The 19629-nt window shown below is 40.2% G+C and overlaps 1 protein-coding gene across 1 annotated transcript in view; it reads right to left on the reverse strand.

Annotated features, from left to right (window-relative positions):
* FNDC3A (fibronectin type III domain containing 3A) overlaps positions 1–19629 on the reverse strand; it is a 120395-nt gene that overhangs the window by 39692 nt on the left and 61074 nt on the right. The window contains exons 4-7 of the mRNA XM_086476499.1: positions 11841–11917; positions 6805–7042; positions 3989–4261; positions 2099–2157 (exon numbers count right to left, since the gene is read on the reverse strand). Coding sequence (XP_086332625.1) covers positions 2099–2157; positions 3989–4261; positions 6805–7042; positions 11841–11917 — 647 coding nt within the window. The remainder of the gene's footprint in view (positions 1–2098; positions 2158–3988; positions 4262–6804; positions 7043–11840; positions 11918–19629) is intronic.

The following is a 19629-nucleotide window of genomic DNA, read 5'->3' on the forward strand; positions in this document are numbered from 1 at the left end:
TGGAGATGAGACACATAGCTGGGCAGTGAAACAACAGGCAGCAAAACCAAATCTCTGCTGATAGGACTTTGCGGGTACTTGCTGTCACAAGAAAGATGATGTGTGAGAAAGCTGGATTAGATTCCAGGTCCCGGATAAAAATCAGATGTGCTATCAGATGTAGACTTACATTTGTTTCTTGCAGCCATAACCCCTTCTGACCCTTTTTCTCCAGCTTGTCAAAGTCTGGTCCTAACCAACGGTTCTTCATTCCAGTCTGTACTCCTTATTTACTCCACCCCAGACTTCAGCCCTTGATACCAGAACTCTAATAAAGTTCTGGTATCCTTGTCTTACCCATCTTCATCTAACTCAGGCGGTTTCAGTCTCTTGCTACTACTGCCCACTATCCCCACTGCTCTCAGTCTTACTAACAAGACATTCAGACTCCCATCACCCTTTCATTATCAGTCTGCTTGTAAAAATAACAAACAGAAAAGCTAATTGCTCTCCATCCTGTTCTTCCAATAGTTCACACCTACTATTCTGTTTGTTCCTGGTCTCATTTTCTCATCTATTTTAGGATCTCTCAAGTCTTGATTGTCCTTTGGACCTGTGTTCCTTGTCAGAGCTGTCTCTTCTACACTCATTTCCTTTCTCCCCCTCACCTTACTCTCCCTAAGCTTTCTTTTCAGTCCCAGTTTCTTTTCCAAAAGTTCTTTTTATTACTTCTCCACTAGCTCAAATCGCCAAGGTCATCCTGTTAAGTGCTACTGAACTTGACTGTCCCAGCTACTATCTACACCACAGAAACAGCTAGGATCACCTAACTCCTCTCCATTTCTTCATCTCAGCGCTCTCAATCCTTTCTTATGGGATTTGATTCAGACACCTTCCACCTCCATGCTGCTTTGCCACCAAAGACAGAGGGGCACTGAAGACACGTTAACCCACTCTGATGCTTGGACGCAGCAGGACACCAAGCATTCAGGACTTCCTCTATAATTACAATCCCTGATCAGCCCTTGGAGCATCATAGAATCACAGAATGGTTGATGTTGGAAGGGACCCCTGGAGCTCCTCTGGTCCAACCCCCTTACTCAAGCAGGGTCACCTAAAGCCAGCTGCCCAGAACCATGTCCAGACAGCTTTTCGGTATCTCCAAAGAGGTAGTCTCCACAAACTCTGGACAACCTGTGCCAGTGCTCAGTCACACTCACAGTAAAAAAAGTGTTTCCTGATGTTCAGACAGAACCTCCTGTGTTTCAGTTTGTGCCCACTGACTCTAGTCCTGACGCTGGGCACACTGAAAAGAGCCTGGCTCTGTCCTCTTTGCACTCACCCTGCAGATATCTATATACATTGGTAAGATTCCCCCCTGAGCCTTCTCTTCTCCAGGCTAAGTAGTCCCAGCTCTCTCAGCCTCTCCTCACCAGGCTGTAAAGCAAGACATGAAAGAATCAAGACTGGGGCACTAAAACCAGGGCCAGGCTGTCTGGGAGGTGAAGGTATCCTTTACAAACTGAAAAGAAATTGGTAAAGTCGGAAGGTGAGTTGGAAGCCCACTGCTGACAGACATTTTCCTTGGGGAATTTTATGCCTTTCTTCCCTGGAGGTGCCAGAGATTCTTGAAGAGAAATCTGTCATAATTTTCCTTTACTTTTCAAATAACGTTCTCCAAAACCTTGCCAGGTATCTCTTGTGCCTAGAAGTATCTGGTGTGTAAAACTGTTTCCTGAACAGTTAAAACTAAATCATGTTACAGGAAATTGAGAACGGATTTTACAGTAAGAGAGGATGTTAAGCATCATCATTATGTTACTGGCAATGTTACAAGCTCTTTCTGTATGTATTTTTTACAATTCTGTTAATACTGAGATTTCAGAGTGGCCAGGAAGAAGAATTCCACCTAACAGGTATCAAGACAATTTTAGCTTCGTAAATGGTAATATACTAAAAATTGCTTTGGTCATTTACATTTCAGTGACTAGAGGTTATGCAAGTTTTCTTTAGTGCAGGAAGTTAAAGATCCTTTAAATTTGGAGAAAGAAAAGGAGGTGTAACTGTGTAAAATAGCAACAGATACATTCTGATCTTATGGAAAGCTTTATTTACTTACCACCGGCTTGGCTATATTAGAAAGAAGCGCTTCAAGTGCTTTTGTTTCTTCATCCTTTTCTTAAAAAACAAAATCAAAGCAAACAAAACATATCATGAATATTGTTCAGTGACTTTACAGTGAACTAGCTCTTCAGATTCAACAATTGCATAGAGACTAAAGTATTTATAAAATAGAACACCTTGCCAACTTGCATTCACCTAGGGCAACATAAAACCAAAAAAGCTCCCAAAGAAGTTGTTCATATAAAACTATTTCTAGATCTGTTCTACGATTCATGGAATACAGAAAGCCTGGTTATCTTTTACTAATGTGTAACTTTAAAAAAACTATTGCTCTGGAAAACCAAAGCTCTTGGCTGAGGTATTTCCTACAGATTTCTCGTTGGATGTAGATGCAGTCAAGTTACAGTAGTTTAAATACGTCAGGGCACATCAGCTGGCAGACTACTGGTAACACTGTTGGCCTCCCTCAATTGCAAGGGCAAACCTCCCCGTCTTTCTTGAACTGGGGAGCCCAGAACTGGACACAGCTCTCCAGATGTCACCTCACCAGGGCAGAGTAGCAGGGCAGGATAACCTCCCTCGACCTGCTGGCCACACTCTTCTTAATGCACCCCAGGATGCCATTGGCCTTCCTGGCCACAAAAGCACATTGCTGGCTCATGGTCAACTTGCCGTCCACCAGGACTCCCAGGTCCTTCTCCACTGAGCTGCTCTCCAGCAGGTTGACTCCCAGCCTGTACTGGTGTAAAGTCAGCTCACAGATAAATACCGACTAACAGAAAGTAAACTGAAGGCAAGACAAATACCACTCTGGAACTATAGCGAGAAGTATTTATTCAAGTTTAAAGCAACGGTTCCCAACTTCTGAATTCAAGTTGTATCTCAGAGGTGTCCCTTGGTACTAAGCCTTCACAGGGTATCACCTACACGTTTTTAAACAGTTCTTGTAGGTTGAGATTTCCTGGTCTTGGTTAGACATACTTTCTTCACATTCCTTTTGGTTTACAGCAATCTAATAACACACTGGCACAAAATCATCATCTCGAAGCAAACTTCAGTGAGTTGAGAAATTCATGGTTTATTTCCCTCAGCATCACTAGTTACAGTTCCCTATTCTGAGAAAATTGTACTTGGCTGACAACAAGTCCTTGACGTTGTGTTCTGAATCTGAAGTGCTATGCCAGTGACCTGAAAGTTGCATAGTGACACACCATCAGATTTGACAATGACTGTATGACCAAGATTCAAGTGAATTCAGTCCATTTATGAGATCACAAGCTTTCCAGTGAAATAAAGGTATTAATAATAAACATACTCCATATACTAGTGTCCTAGAAAACATGAACTCACACAGATTAGTGTGAGGACCAGTCTGTTTCTACAAAGGCCTTTCAATAATGAGTTAGTAGGGACAGGCACTATGTGACTGTTATGTAACAACAGTATCTCTTTTACAAAATATTCCTCTTTAACAAGTTGAATGTAGGTTTCCTGTATCAGACACCTGGTTCTTTCCATGTTTTCTGCAGTATCAGGGAGGTCATCAATATTCAGTGATTCCTTAAAACACAAGCATGAATAACTCTGGACAAAGTATAGATCTTTCTTTAAACAGTGTTACGAAGCATGACTAATAAGATTTGCTCAAGTCTACATGGAGACTTGCATGTCAGTAATTTTGTTCTTTTAGGCCTATCATTCCCACGTGACGAGCACTCCATTCCATTTAAGTCAGGGCAGTTATGGGCTGCTACTCAACTTCGAGATTGTCAAACTGTGGCGTTCTATCTACAAATGCTATGCTCAGACAGAGACCCTGGACTTGCATTATATATATATATATATATATATAAATATAAATATAAAAATTTTTGTTAACACTTACCTTCTACTTCTGTATCTGTCTGAGAATTGCTTTTTCCTTTACCCAAAGACTTGCTTTTGGTAGAACCTGTGCTTATACCAGCTGCATCCTGTCCTTTTGTAAGTCCATTATGTTCACTTGTAGGAGAAGGACATTTCTGGGGAGATGATGGAGGACTGTTCAACTTATCCTTCTGAGTTCCATGTCGATCTTTCAATTTTTTTTGTAACCTTTCATATGTTTTACTAGATCTTTCATCTCTAAAGTTTGATCTTCCATGAGCAGGCAGAGTATCTAAACGAAAGTAAAGAAGAAAAAAAAAATTAATCACTAAGAACAAAATGTAATTAAAGATGTATTTAAAAATGCTATGTGCATTAAGTGTGCACTTGTGTGTAAAATTACACCTCTACTCCTACTGCAAAACTGAAGTGTCCAGCAGGTAAAGTGATACACACTAATTGGACACTAACAACACGTTAGGGGAGAAAGTGTCATCTTTCCTTCCCACATCTTTTTTCTACTTAAAAATTATTCTAAAATGTTTCTATAATCTTTCCATAGCTGTAAGGTACAGGATAAAGTCAACACAGAAAAAATGTGCTACTTTATTACATGGAAGGAGGTTTGCTCTAATGCTGAACAAAAAATACAAAAGTTTTTAAGTTTCAGAATGCAACTACAGCTCTGTTACTTTAATGGTACTTCAGTAGAAATCAATGGGGAAAACCCCCACAAAAGCATAGGGCAGGCGGAAAACACTAAAAGACTGAAGATGGTATGGCTACATCTTAGTGCACTATACCTATACACAGTAACCCGAGGCATTGCTGCAGTATCACCAAAGTCCTACCTCTAAGTCAGAACGTGGCTTTGGAAAAAAGTTAGTACCAGACTAATGAAAAAAATTAAACTGCAGATTGGTGAACTTTTCTGTCCAATTCTAACATTTTTATCCATTTCACCTTTGTGCTTATAAACAGCTTGCTGACTTGAGACTTTAAAACAGTGTACCACATGGCATCAGCGCCTTCCTCAGTGTAACCCTATCTAAGATAAACGATGAAAGCTTTCAAAAAATACATCCTTCAAAATCCTCCAGCATAGAATCTGTCCATTTTCAGTTAAATTGGATCACTTGGTCTGAAGAATAAAGTTCTTTATTTGTTATTCCTTACGTGCTAGGAAGTATAGAAAACAAGACCAAATAAAAACTTCCTTGCAATAAGGATAAAAATCACAAAACTAGAGAACTAGTTTCTGTTTTTTTTTAGGTCAGCTTAATTGCCCAAAAAAATGACAAGAGGACTACTACATACGCTCCGACTATGTAGAAATTAGATTTTTCGCTACCATTGGAGATTTAGGTGCTGTTGTTAAAGAACTACCACACTTTTAAGTTCTTCTGGTTTTTTTCCCCTTAAATTCAGATTTCTCATATAGGAGCCTAAATGTGGGCTTTGACTTCTGAAGCCACAGGCAATAGTCCAGAATTAAATATGAAATTTGTAGCAAATATGCAACAAATTAAAAGCATCCCTAGTCCTCCAATTCCCTAAATCCAAGGGCATCCTACATATGTGTTTAAAACAAAACAAACCCAAAGAATCCCACTTTAACAATTTTTTTACATTAGCAGTTTAGCAAATTATCACTGAATTAATGTTTAAAGGGATATAACCTAGTAGCAGAAATCTACAATTCCATTAAGTAGTATCCTTTATCTTTTACGTATTTAATTATCATATTCCAATCTCTTAATTTATCAAACTAAAAGCAAACAACTGCCATCCACAGGAAACGAAGAAATTAATAAAACTATAAATAAGCCCTCAAAGAGCATCTAATAATGTACTGTTATCAAAGTAGTGCAAGGAAGAAATAAGTACAACTTAAGAATACAGGAACACTAAGAATTCCAAGAAGATAAAGACATCAGTATATTCTTATCAGATGGCTTTGTACATCATGACTGTGTAAGCACAGTGACTACATGGAGGACATTTTTAGATTATTAGATTTATATTTTTAGATTATTTTAGTAGTATCATAGGACACAGAATCTACGCGTCTACAGCGCCATCAAAGTTGTGTTTAGTCTTCCCCTCCATAGCTTCTAGCTTCTTTCTCTAAAAACAGCAACCTGGCATTGCTCTCTGAAAGTCTTTCAAGGTCAGCGCCTGCCTTATCTAAAGAAAAGCAAGTCTACCAGAAATGTAAATATTAATCTAAGAACCCAACCCCTGAGTTAGTACACACATAAACTTTACCACTAAACCGTATTAAAGGCAGGTGTCAACAGCACTGCCAAAGGCAGCTTTAACTACAGTATCAAGTTGATTTTTCAAGTTGGACTTCAATATAGACATTGGACTAAATGCATACAGTTTTATGGCAAACAGCAACCTTTTTTTCGTAATCAATACTAAGAACTCCTGTTTCATATTTCAAACAGGATACTTGCAAGACATGAGATCTCAGAACAGTGCTCAGGTATGGATTTAAATGCTGAATCTCAGGGGGGGCATCAGCTGAGTCACTGCAAACACTACCTCCATTGCTTTTCTGGGCAAATCTATAACTGACACACCTAAGAAATAATCTGTATGTTTAATAGATCACTGAATAGACAAGTCAAATTAATTAAAAGAACTTCTTTTGGAATAATAAGCTTTGGTAAAAACAAGACTGGTATCCTCATAAAACTTTTGCATATAGCTCCCACTCAAGCTGTAAGTCTCGCTCGATAGAGCCCATCAATCAGCGTAACAGATGCTGGAAATGAGTAGAGCATTATTTACTTTGACAGAACTTGCAATATTCGATAAGCTACTTACCCAGATCCCCATATACTTGTGAGGTGTGATACTGTGGAATGTACTGCGTTGCCATGTCACCAGCTCCAGTCACGGGTGAGTATATATGACGTGGTGGAGGGGGTATCATGGCTGGAAGAGGAAGGAAGCCAGGCAGTGGGGGATGCGGAGGCCTGTGTATCACTGCGTGACCACCAGGATGAAATTCTGGAGCCTGGGGAACCACCACAACCCTTCGAACACCGTTATCCTCAATAACCTGTACAGTGAGAGACACCACACACCAGAAGAGAAATTAACAGTCTGAAAGGTATGTTTTTACAGACACTTAAACAAAACTAGGAAGAGTAAAACCCTTAAATTTGAGAAAAGGGACACATGAGAGCATAAGAAAAAGACAGGACAATTAAAGGGCTATCCATCTTAAGTTTATTAACTGCAACAACACCATCAATTTCTCAATGTGATGGGGAAAAATACTCTTAAAAAAATCTGACCATAACAACTTCTTGTGAACAACCAGGTATATTTATGTCATAAGCCTAGCTTCTCCCCAGGGTCCTGTTTCCACCCCTCATATAGATTGTTTGTATGCTACACAGTTCCTAGGATTTGTTCTACAGTATGACAACTAGATTGCTCCCTAACCTCACTCCACATAAACGGTGAGAGAAAAGCCAATAACAGTGCCTGGTCTTTGCTCCGTGCCCAACTCAGTGTGCTCCAGCAACACTTAACGCAGGAGGCACTTGTCATACTGTACCTGTTCACGTGCAGCAGCCATCATCTGCGTCAAGCTGTTAAAGTAAAAAAACCTAGCAGGATGGCAGTCAGCCCCCTTAAGATACCCTCATAACTCTAGGTAATTTTTTAAAAGAACTACTTCTTTTTTTTTTTTTTCTTTTCTCCCTCCCCACCTGTTAAAATGTCTGGCACCCTGAAGGAAGCCACATGTTACTCAGAAAACAGGGGCCTTTGTGGCAGCCTCTGACAGACTCTGGTGGGCAAAGAGGCTTGTTGTGCAAAAACAGCAAATGGGGGATGTGACAGGATCGCCTTCAGCTGAGGGACCCAAGTGCAATGTTGCTAGGAGTTCAAAGAAACAAAAACAGCACATGAAATCCCATGACGAGAATAAGCACGGTCCCATAAGACGCATGGAGCTGAGGTGTGCTCTGCATGGTGCGTGTAGCATGTCTGGGGTCTGTAGCATGTAGGGCTTTGGTGGGGAGCAGGCAGCACAAAGGCACGTATTGGAGAAAGTACTGAAGCAGAAAACACTCTTCAACAAAAAAGGGTCAGTCATCAAATAGACCAGAAATGGCAGGTCTGTCCCTGAAGCACATCACAGACAGTAAAGACTGCCACCATTATCCTCTCTAGCTGTTTGTATCACTTACTGGTAAATTCACAAAAATACACGACTGCTGGTAATATCTGGAGACGATATTGGCATAATTTGACTTGTATGTATCATGGTGTCAATAACTTTAGTGTCTGGGATGCCAACAAATAAATTGTTCTCCACTTCATAGTAAAACGCTGTAAAATAATGCCACAGCAGGGACTACAATCTACATTTTCGGATGAAATATTTACCCAGAAGAAGGGGAGAACAACAACAGAATCTGGAATATCACGACTACATTCAAAAGCAGGGGACAAGGCAATCCTATGACCTAAGTTTTCACTGACATTTGAAATGAGATGGGGTCACGTAAATGTACACCAATGAGTAACCTGGTGCAACAGGGGCAGATCAATAGATCAAAGCACTTAGTGCCAAGCTGCTTTCAACTCCACTGTTTAAGCTTAAGGGTATTATGCTTGGCTAGATTTAGACTAATGCCCTGGTAGGAACACTTCTGCCAAGCCCAGACAGAAAGCTGCTTGGAGGATCAATCATTGGTTTCACCATGTCTCCATTAGGCGTTGGTGTTCATAGGGTACATCTGGAACAGAGCTTCTGCTTTTGTTTTTTCTGACAGCCATCTAATTTGTACACCCCAAAATTATCCTGCTAGCTGAACCAATGCAAGGTAAGTGAGACTGGTCTAGGAAACTGTTTCAAAACTTCACTACCATACTGAGAAAGACAGTTATGCAGACACAGCTGTATGCTTCTGGTGTAACGGTAGAATGAAGATCTCTATGCATATGCAATACCATTTAGAAGACATAAAAGTATGTACACAATGACACTCATCCCACTTTACTTACATAAATAGAGAGCTGGAAATTAATATAAATTACCTAAGTGAACATAGCTTTAAAATATATACCTACCGTGTGACTCTCAAAGAATGGGCTGACTATTTTAATCAACAGAAATTGCCCCTTATTGGGAAAGAATAATTTCACTAAAGACAATACTCTTCCCATCTGTGCAACCATAGCTGTGTGGTACCCTAAAGGCAGGATATATTAAGAGCAGTAAATATGACTAGAACTTCTGCTGTCCAATGAAATTCTGTAAACACGGAAATGAAGTTTTAATTATTCAAGTCCTTTTCACTTACCAAAAAAAGAAAATAAATCACAATTTATCATGATTTTATGAGCAGATTCAGATTATGTAGGAAGCAGCTTCCATTAAAAAACCAGGCTACCTAGTTTATAATTTATTTATTTTCTTTGGTCTGCTAATAGCTTAAGTAACTCAGAAATAGATATCCAATTCATAGCAGAAGGGACCTTAAGTTTAATAGTGTAAAATGAAGAGTTTGACAAGTCTGTAACCGTGCCTCTAAATCAAACACCAACTCAACAGTAGGCCTCTACCAGGCAACCACACAGATTAAAAAACCTCCAAAAATCAGTAAGAGCATTATGTCAAGTAAATAATTTTAAGTTAAAAAAGATAAACAAGGTATCTATTATCCTAACCGTGCTAGCAAAACACGTAGCTCTGGCATAGGCCTGTTTGGTTGAGTGAACCAACCAAACATCACTGGGAAACTCACTCGACAGTGAGTACAGACAGCTTAGAAAGGATGAATAAAGATGTGCATTCTTTCAGAGGTTTACAACTACAGTTCTGAGAGAAGAGGAAGGGAAAAGTAAATCAACTTATGAATTGCTTTTTATTTATGCGATGTGAAAAAAATAAATACGCTTTTTTCTGTAGTTATCCCCAACTTCTACAGTATGCTGTATCACGGCCGAATAGGAATCGAAGCAAGCAGAGGCGCAATAGAACTAAATGAAAATGGATAGACAAAAGATGGCTATGCTGAAGTTGTTCTTCCAGGCTGATGGCTTCAGACATTTAGCTGGTTTCCAATTTCTCTTAAAATGTATCTGCAGTTGCTGACATTAAAAAATATACTATGGCTGAAGAAAGCGTGTGAGTTACTTTGCTGGGACTGCATTAAGTCTGGGATAACTCTTAGCTCAATAGTGCTAGACCTTCCTGATTGCAAGACTACTACCCAGACTTCTGGCTTGTAACAGGAATTTCCATCATATGCCACAACGTCCGTTTTGTCAACATTAAATACTTCAGAAGGCATATAAACGACAAGTTTCCCTGGACTATGATACTTCTACTCAGATGAAAACAGCAGACATGAGCTCATTCCACCTATACTCTGAGCTAGATAGATGTGAGGCACCTTCAGTTCAGAAGTCAGACCGCTGTGTTAGCGCAACACCTCGTTGCACTAACAAGTCCCAACGAAAGGCTAATAAGCATGCCTCAGCAAGACCCTGTCTTTCAGCCTGTCTGCTGCGAGTTGTCCTCAAAGGAAGGATAAAGTAATTTTATAAATATTATTCAGATTGGCACAGGTTATGTAACATTTTAAACATTAAGTACTTCATCAATTGAAATTAAGTACTCAAGAAATACGGTAAAATTCAGAATTTCACTTATCTCAAAAATTCTTTCAGTTCTTTAAAAATAAATTCTAACAGGAATCTAGACTTTTTACTATGACCTAAAGATAAATGGACTTTCACAACTATTTTAAATTAATTTTTCTTCTGCCTCTTGGAACTCAACTATGAAGGATGCATGAATCAACTTATCAGCCAGCTTTCAACAGCTGAAAGGTAAAACCACAGAGTACTAGTCTGCCTAACTTAACAGCCTTTTCTTTTACTAGAAGACAATTTTTTTATGCCATTCATGCCATTCAGATAATTAGTCCAACATCTACTAGACAATGGGTTTTCTGGTTACATTTTCCAGGTTATAGTTATAGTCTCTTCTCAGTGTATGCCATGGGATGCAAACTGAGTCAGAGGGAGACTGGTCACAACAACAGAACATTATGAGAAAGACTTACATTATGAAGGGTGGTATTCATCTGTTCTAACTTCCAGGTCTGACTTACTAACCCCTAGACTTGTTCTACAGTTGAGGGAAAGAAAAAGACACCATCTAGAAGGCCATACATCTCATTATAATATAGGTGTCAAAAATAGCCAAGAGGAATCATCCTTTTAATCTACTTTAAAGGATGTACGGGTTATCTAGCTCACATTTAATTTTCAGGCATCTAAATTAGGAATCACACAGCGGCAGAGAAAACGAGAGCCCCATTTTAAGACAAGCGGTCGAAACATGTACTGTATGATAATTTATCCCTAATGGATAGCTGACATTTTTTCCATGTTGTTTGCTGCCCTTTTTCTAACTGTTTTACTCCTTACCTGCAGGGAACTTCCCAGACGTGAGCTACGTACACACATAGAATTATATTGTGCCAAAACATCCACTAACACAAATAGCAGTACAGGTCTTGCACAATGAGCTATCTGGCTCATGATTGTATTTTATATTCAGAGGACATCTAGTACATTAGGATCCTGAACCCAACAAGGAACTGTGCTTCTTATTGTCATGTAAGTAGTTAATATATAACTGAACAGGCACTTGTACAGTGTGAGAATTCTCCCATCACAGAGATACTATGGGACATCTCCCCTTATTTATTTGCTTGACCACGGTGACTCTGGAACTTGACACATTAATTTACTGAACTAGCTATTATAGTTCTACTCCATAATTTACATAAAAAGAAACAAAGTAAGAATCAAATGAAGGGACGTACCTGTGGGGCATATCCAGGAGGCACATAAATAGTAGGCACTGAACCATTTGGGGACATCATTGGAACCTGAGCAGGACCTAAATGGGTTACAGAAATATTCAGTACAACACCATTTAATAATCTGAGAAAGCTGAAAGAACTTACTGAACTGCAAAGTCTCTGTGAGAAATATACAAGGTAACATGGATAAACAAAGGCAATGAACTGTACAGATAAAATTACAGCAAAGGGCACTCTCAGAAACCCAAGAAACAGTTAGGAAAAAACCCCATGAAACAGAAACGAAATTAAAAAAAAAAAATCACCAGCAGATATTTCTCCCTCCTCTGTCAGTAAGCTCACAGAAGAGCTACATCAAAACTTTTTAACAGGTGACAAGTCAAAAGAAAGGTCCCAAGACAAAACGACAATAGAAGAGACTTTAAAACAGAAACAAAACCAAAAAATATTTGAAACACATTGCTGAAATCAGATAGTATTTAGTTCAGAGTTGTAAAGAAAATTACTTACAAAATTGCTACTCTGTTACTACGCTCTTACCACCTAAAGTGGTCTCAGCACCACAGGAGTAGGAGGCGGCAAACAGGACACTATCTTAAGGTCCCTGGGTAAAGCCAGTGTATTGCAAACCAGTAAGTCTACTCCTACTAATGGGAAAAGTTGTGGTACCATGATGATCGTTGTACCATGCAAACCAGAAAGAACAGAGCTTGAAGACACTTTAAATATAACACAATGGAAATGTGTTCAGGTGGCATTTGTAGGTAAAGTACTGCCTGGAAAATCTGATACCTTCAAAGAGCACAGGGACACTGTCACACACTAGGATTTTCAAAACGCTTTTGACAATCTCTCCCAAAAACTCTTAAAGAAGTAATGCTGCCTGTGATTAAAAAGGGAAAAGGGCTTTTCATGAATAACTAACAGGCTTGAGAACAGGAAACAAAGAGAAGCAAACGATCAGCTTTCAAAGTGCCTAGAGTGACCAAAGGAGTCCCACAGGCACGCAAAGAAGAACCTGTTCAATGTATTAAAACTTCTGGAGAAGGAAATGAACAACAAGCTGACAAGTTTTTGTTATGGTCTTGGAAAGCTGCAAAGGATCTCACAGTACTGAATGACCAGATGATAAAAAAGCAGAAGAAATAGTACTGATAAGTGCGAAGTAATGCACCTGGACAGAAATAGAAGTTTTTATTTACAGTGATAAGCCATAAATGAGCTGTAAATAAACAGCCTACGGAGCTACTACACTATTTCTAAGGAAATACCAGTCGATTGTTGATGAGTGGCATTTGCCGAAAGAAAGAGAACGTTTAAAAAAATCATTACTGACAGAACAGAGAACAAGCAGAAAACATTACACTATGGTGTAAATCCATGCTGTACCTCAATACTTTGAGCGCTTTGTCTCCACCTTTCAAAAAGAACACACAGAACTACAAAAGGATCGAAAAGAGACGTTTACAGTGGCTTTCCACCTGTTTATCAGGAAAGATTAAACGGATCAGGATTCTTCCACCTGAAGATGGTTAAAATGTAAAAGGTCTGGCAGCACAGGAACAGTAAAAGACCTATAAAAAACCCCCTCCACCCACAAACTGCCTAAAAATGGGAAGATAGATCATTTACGGTTTTTCATGTGCAAGAACCAGAGACATCAAATCACCAGGTAAAAGGTTTAAAACAGATAAAGGAATTTCTCCTGAAATGCACAGCTGAATTGTGTAACTCCTTGCTTTAAGAACATTGTGGAAAATAAAAGTTAGGTTCAGAAGAAATTAAATAAACTCTGAGAGGTAATCCATTAAGAACTGTAAAAAATACAAGTATTACTTTTGGTTCAGGAAGCTAAAATCAAGGAAGTTATGTCTGTGTGCCTACCCTATCCTTATGCTCTGCCTTTAGTATTTGATACTGGCCTCTGTCAGAGCAAGCACATTGGCACAAGCTTCAAGAGATGTCCTTATATTCTTGTGTTTAAAACACACAAGGTAACAAGGGCTGAAGTTTAATTATTAAAGAAAAACTGAAACACAATATAATCTGACCAGGTTTTGTGGCTAGCGCATAAGGTTAGGATTCAGACACTCAAGGCTGCATTCTCTGATTTTCCAATGCAGTATAGTGGAGCTACTCAAAGCAACAATTCAACTCTTAGTGAAGTTTCAGTAACACTTATGAAAGGGCATTCATCGTTCCCCATTCATGTTTTATAAACTCAGTTAAGATCTGCAAACGGAAAGTACTAAGTAAATGCAAAGTACGGAATGTAAGATTAGCATACCTCATTCTCATAAGTATGAACTTGACAGAAAAATAAAGGTAACTACGTCTGAATGCCAAGAGAAGGGAAAAGGAACAAAAAGCATTCTTTAAAAAAGTGGCGCGTAATCCAACACACATACTACAGGGATTTCTTCAGAATAAGATACAGAAGTTTCGAAAGGTATTACCTAAAAAAGAATCACAGCTTTATTATTAATGACGTGTTAACCTACAACTGGGGGAGGGGGTGAAGAGACTTTTTAAAAACAAGGTCTTAATTGAAAGATTAACTGGGTAACAACAAGTAATGTAAGGACTACAGTAAGCTGTAAATTGAGAACTGAACCTTCTTTGGGACTTTTTGCTCAGATGAAACTCAAAAATGTTTCAGTGAAAGTTTCTCCTGAGTATGAAGTGCTAAAAAGAAATTAATGTGAAGTGAAAAGCAGCGAAAGAGAAGGAGAAAAAGTGCTTTAGAGCATTAGCTTACAATAAATTCAAAAAGGACAACAGTAATGGAAGCATATTTATCATAAGTTGCCATTCAACTAAATAATGGTTTAAATTCTTAGGTAAGAAGGTGGATTTTACACAGCTTGTATCTTGCATTGTTTACTTGTAGTTTTTTCATAGTGAATACAAAACACTGACACTGTTATTAAACTCACAATTTTAACTATGTAAGTTTCAGTTAAATTGAGAATTAAGACTACCGTTACTTGAACTTTTTAAAGCAAACTCAGTGTCCTCGGGGGGATGAAGGAACTCCTAACACAAACTGCCCATTTCTTTGTGAACTGGCAGGTATCTCTGTGTTTGGGTTTTTTGTTTTGTTTTGTTTTAAACATCTAAAGAATATCGTTTAACAATCTTTTTAAAGCTTACTTATTTAGTACTTTAATCTCTCTAACAAACAAAAAAAAGCAGTTATCTCCAACCCAGTACAAAGGTTGATCCACAAAGCCCTTTTCAGTATACCCATAATCCAGCGGTCACAAAAATAAAGACATAAAGGCAATGTATGAATCTGAAAAATTATTGCAGTGTTAGAATACAATCACATTACTAGTTTGAAAACTTGTATCTCATTTTTAGCACTTAAATTCCAGGTTTAAAGAAAACATATATTTTAATATGTAAAGTCTAATTTATTTCTGATAACATTTCCAAGTGGCTATGGAATGAAGTTATGATTGCAGAGGAGCTTTCAAGAAAATGGAAAGCATGAAAAAAAAAGTTAGCAGACTTTATTATTTTAATGAGCATAGGGTCTTTACAGGGACATTACTGATTTCTTAACAGAAAGCATATTACTACCTGCAAAAACGAAAAAAAAGTTCTTTTATTCCTGTATCTAAAGATAAAATGCTAATACGCTATAAAAGTGGGATTTTTTTTTTTCCTTTTAAAAATAACTACTATGATGATCTTGGCTCTGCTTCAGAGAAATACACTACAAGAGGAATTTTCATGCTTTTAGGTGCTGGCTAGACTGGTGCGTGACAAAGCCAGTGTGTTTTACCATGAGATGAGACTGGTCATAAAGCACCAGCAAACAGCAGTGTCACAAATTTGTGTTGAGCAAACATCTACCTTTCTTTATTGCACATAAATGGAAGTGACCTCATCTAAATCACTATATTATGAATGTTGATGACTTGTAAAGAGAAGGTCTTGAATCTTCTATATACTTTCAGGTACACAAGTTCTCTCATATAAGAAGTGGAAAAGAGGCATTGTGGGAGAGGAAACAAACACACAGCTGTGTTTTATATTTTACAATTGAAAAATGACTCATCAAACGCAGTAAAGGTTTATTTAACTCAAATGAACCCAAGAAACAGACGCTTCACCACACTTTCAGCTTATTATTGTCCTGAAATTTGCCATTTCACTACTACGAAGGGGAAAACTTGTAAAGTCTCTGTGTAAGCATTTTGTCGCAAGTTTAAAAAAAAAAAAAATTAAAGTGCCTATCAAAGACATCTTTGATATCAAAATCACAGAAAACTTGGAATACGGGCAGTGAAACAGGAAATACATAAAAACACGCCAGCAACGGGAGGCAGACAACGGCAACAGCAGGTGCAGGTCTCCAGCCGGTCTATTCGAGCAGCCCTTAAGCCCTCGCTATGCTCGTTACAGCTGCCACAAACGCGCAGCACCATCGCCGGCGCCGCACGATCGCTCCGATCGCGACAAACCGATCTAAACCCAGCAGCTCCTGCAGACCTGAGGATGCTGCCACCGCCTGCCTAACAGAGCCGGGACCCCTCTCTATTTCAGCCAGGCGGCACCGCTCCAGGCCGAGCCGCTCAGAGAGCCGCCGGCCGCAGGTGAGCTCGGCGGGTTCCCGACGCTCCCCGCCGCCGCGGCCGGATGCTCTTCCGGGGCAGCGACCGCCCACAGCCCCGCTCCTACAGACCCGGCCCCGCCGCGGCCTGCTGGCGCACAGCCTGCTTGCTCCCTTCCCGCTCTCGGGACCACCGCGGCCCTCAGGCCCGCCCAGCCGCCCCCCGCCGACCGAGTGGCTTCGGGGCGCTCGCACCCCCCGCTTCTCTTTCCCAGCTTTCCCCCAGCCACCGGGGCAGCCGCCAGCGGGGTTGCGTCTCACCGCGGCGGCCGAGCCGGGACACCTTACCGCTCATTTCGGCCTGGGCAGCGGCCGGGGCCTGGGCCTGGGCCTGGGCCGGGCGGGCGGCTGCTCCCCGGCGCGCCGCGGCAGGCGGGGTTGCGGCGGGCGGGGCGGCCCACTCAGGTGCGCGGCTGCCCGCGCCGCCGCGCTCCGCCCCGCGGCCCCGCTCCGCGCCGCTGCGCTCCGCCCCACACGGGCCGCGGCCGGGCCCCGGGCCAGCGGGCGGGCAGCCGGCCGGCCCCAGCGGTCAGGCGGCGGCCTGGGCTTCAGGGGGCTGCTCGAGGGGCGCCGTCCCCGCCGGGGAGGGGTTCCTGAGCCAGCCCGCGGGGCCGCTGCTCTGGTTTGTACTGTAGGGCACCAACCGCCATGGGCTGGCGGGACCCAAGTTCTTTAGCTCAAAGCTTTTGCGCTAATTAGCATAATGAAGACATAAAGGATTACTTCAGCCCAATCCTTCCACAGGATTTACCGTTAGCTGAGCTGCTAAGCCGTGTACAGCCAAGCAAGAGGTGCGCAAAGGGATCTGGTTGCAAACAAACATGTTCCGAGAGGGCTGCAATGGCTTTGATACTGATCTATGTGGATACTGCGGCTCATGAACGCTGCTATACTTAGTCTCATGTGAACGGCGATGAATCACTGTTATCCCCAGGAGGAAATAGCATTCGGGATTTACTGCAGCACATTAGGTTAACTATGGCTCCATAACCGAACACCCACACTTTGACATCACACAGGCGATGATATGCATCACTGACGCAAGCACTGACAGGATCAAACACAAAGGCCACAGCAGCTGAAACAATAGAGCGCACAGCTGACGTAGCAGCACACCCCTCCAACACTGATGGGCAGCAGTAAATCAATAGTCTGAGATGCCACAAATAGTTGTACCACTCCATCTTTTACATAATGGCGACGACTTCCAAGTTTTATTTTGGGCTCCTAGCAGCTACAACTAATTGCAAAACCAGTAACAACAACCACCACCAATTGGTCTACGTTTGTCTTGTAAGCTGTGCCAGAAAATACTTCCAAATTAGTACTTTAGGTTAACAGGCACCAAAAAAAAATTGTCACAAAGCATCAGCAGCTTTACATTCACTAGGTGCAATGTAATCAAAGCAAATAACAACAAAAAAGAAAAGCAAACACAGAACTTACTGTTAGGCCTGAGCTGGGGAAGAGGCACAAGAAGGAACTGTGAACGCTGCAAGGACACAGGCGATCAGAAGACTTCAGTTTGCAATGCTGTCAATTTAACATGTTCCTTATGCTCTAAATTCATCCTGACAAAACAATCCCTTCCCCCATCCATCTGTCTACTTTTGCCATCAAGGATAGGGAACAGCAGCTGACAAAGCACCAACATCAATTTAAATATATTAATTGGCTACAAAAAAAATCTCTGTAGACTGCAGGCTGGCAAATGCAAGGAAAAACTGAAGGTAAAATGTTCACATAGTTCCTTTCAAAAGCAGGGGAAAAAAGCCTTGGTTTAATCCACAGAGACTTTGGAATCATGGATAAAAGAGCAGAAAGCTATGAAGCGTAACTACAGTATTTCTAAAGATTACATCCTAATGAGATTCCGATCTTTCCCATGAAACCATACATACATAATCAGAAAAAAAAAAGAGACATGGAATCCCTTCTCACAAGCAAAGTGCACAGATGACAGGTTCCTATAGCACTTTATCATTAATACAGCTATCCGTTTTCTTTTATAATGGCCTCACGTACTTTCAAAGGAAAAAGGTGACAGTGGTTTCTATGTTCAAATCTTAAATGTACTTTCATTTCACCTGTTTCTAAACAATGACCATGGTGCAATTTTGTGATTAAAAAGAGTGCAAGCCCAAGCCTTTCAATGGTGTGAACTTGACAACACGAAGTCACACTTGGGAGCTTACAGAAGGATGATTTTAGTCTTCTGAGATACTCCAACAATAAAAAGTTTTTATCCATTCTTTCTGAAGCAATTGGGTGGCACAGTGATCAACTCTATCCTAGTCTGTTAAAAAAAAGTACCAACGAATCAAAAATACTAATGTGGAAACACAGACTTTGTAATGTGCAGCTTAGTTTGTTAAATTGCTCCGTTTTGTTTGCTGTTTTAGGTTTAGACTTAAGATAATTATTTAGTAACTATGTGGAAGAGTTATGACAAAGCGTTCTCTTTCCCTTGTAGTCTTCCAATTTAAGTATCAGGTGAACCATAAATCATTGCATTTCAAAGGGAGTCAAATGTGATAAATCGTTCTTAAGGCAGAGAAGCTTTGATGAAAATGTTTTTATGCTTAGCATGAAAAATAATCTGCACTTACTCTAATCTAACTGCATCACGTATTTGCTTAGCTTTTTCCTCAAGGAAAGCCTAATTTCCTAGCACTTATTCTAACCAGTACTGATCTGCAACTTTTTCAGACTAACATTTAATATTTGTGTATGCTGCTTAATCGTGTTCCATTTGATTCACAACATTCAGGATAAACTACAAATTAATCATCTAACAGTTGTTACCACTAGAATTTGTGGTTTTCTAATCAGATTGAATATTTTTTTTTTTTTTGGCCATACAGCATCACAGACCAGTACGTTAAGAAGTTTAACACTACTATGGATAGTTGGTTTTGGTTAAGAGGTGAACAGCACAAGTGAGTCTCAACAGTTGGCAGTTCTTGGCGTGTAGGCAGTGGCTTCTACAAAAGAGCATGTTGATTCAGAGAAGAGAGATCTCGGAAAGAACAAGCACTAACTTCAACTTCCCCCTTGCCTGGTTGTGCCAAAAATGAAATTACATACTGTAATTACTTGTAAAGGCCTTGTCGGCATCATTATATTCAACTTATTACACTAATGAGTGATTTTTTTCTGTGGATACTT

The sequence above is a fragment of the Leptosomus discolor genome, chromosome 1 (assembly GCF_034619465.1).
Source record: "Leptosomus discolor isolate bLepDis1 chromosome 1, bLepDis1.hap2, whole genome shotgun sequence".
Classification (NCBI taxonomy): domain Eukaryota; kingdom Metazoa; phylum Chordata; class Aves; order Leptosomiformes; family Leptosomidae; genus Leptosomus; species Leptosomus discolor.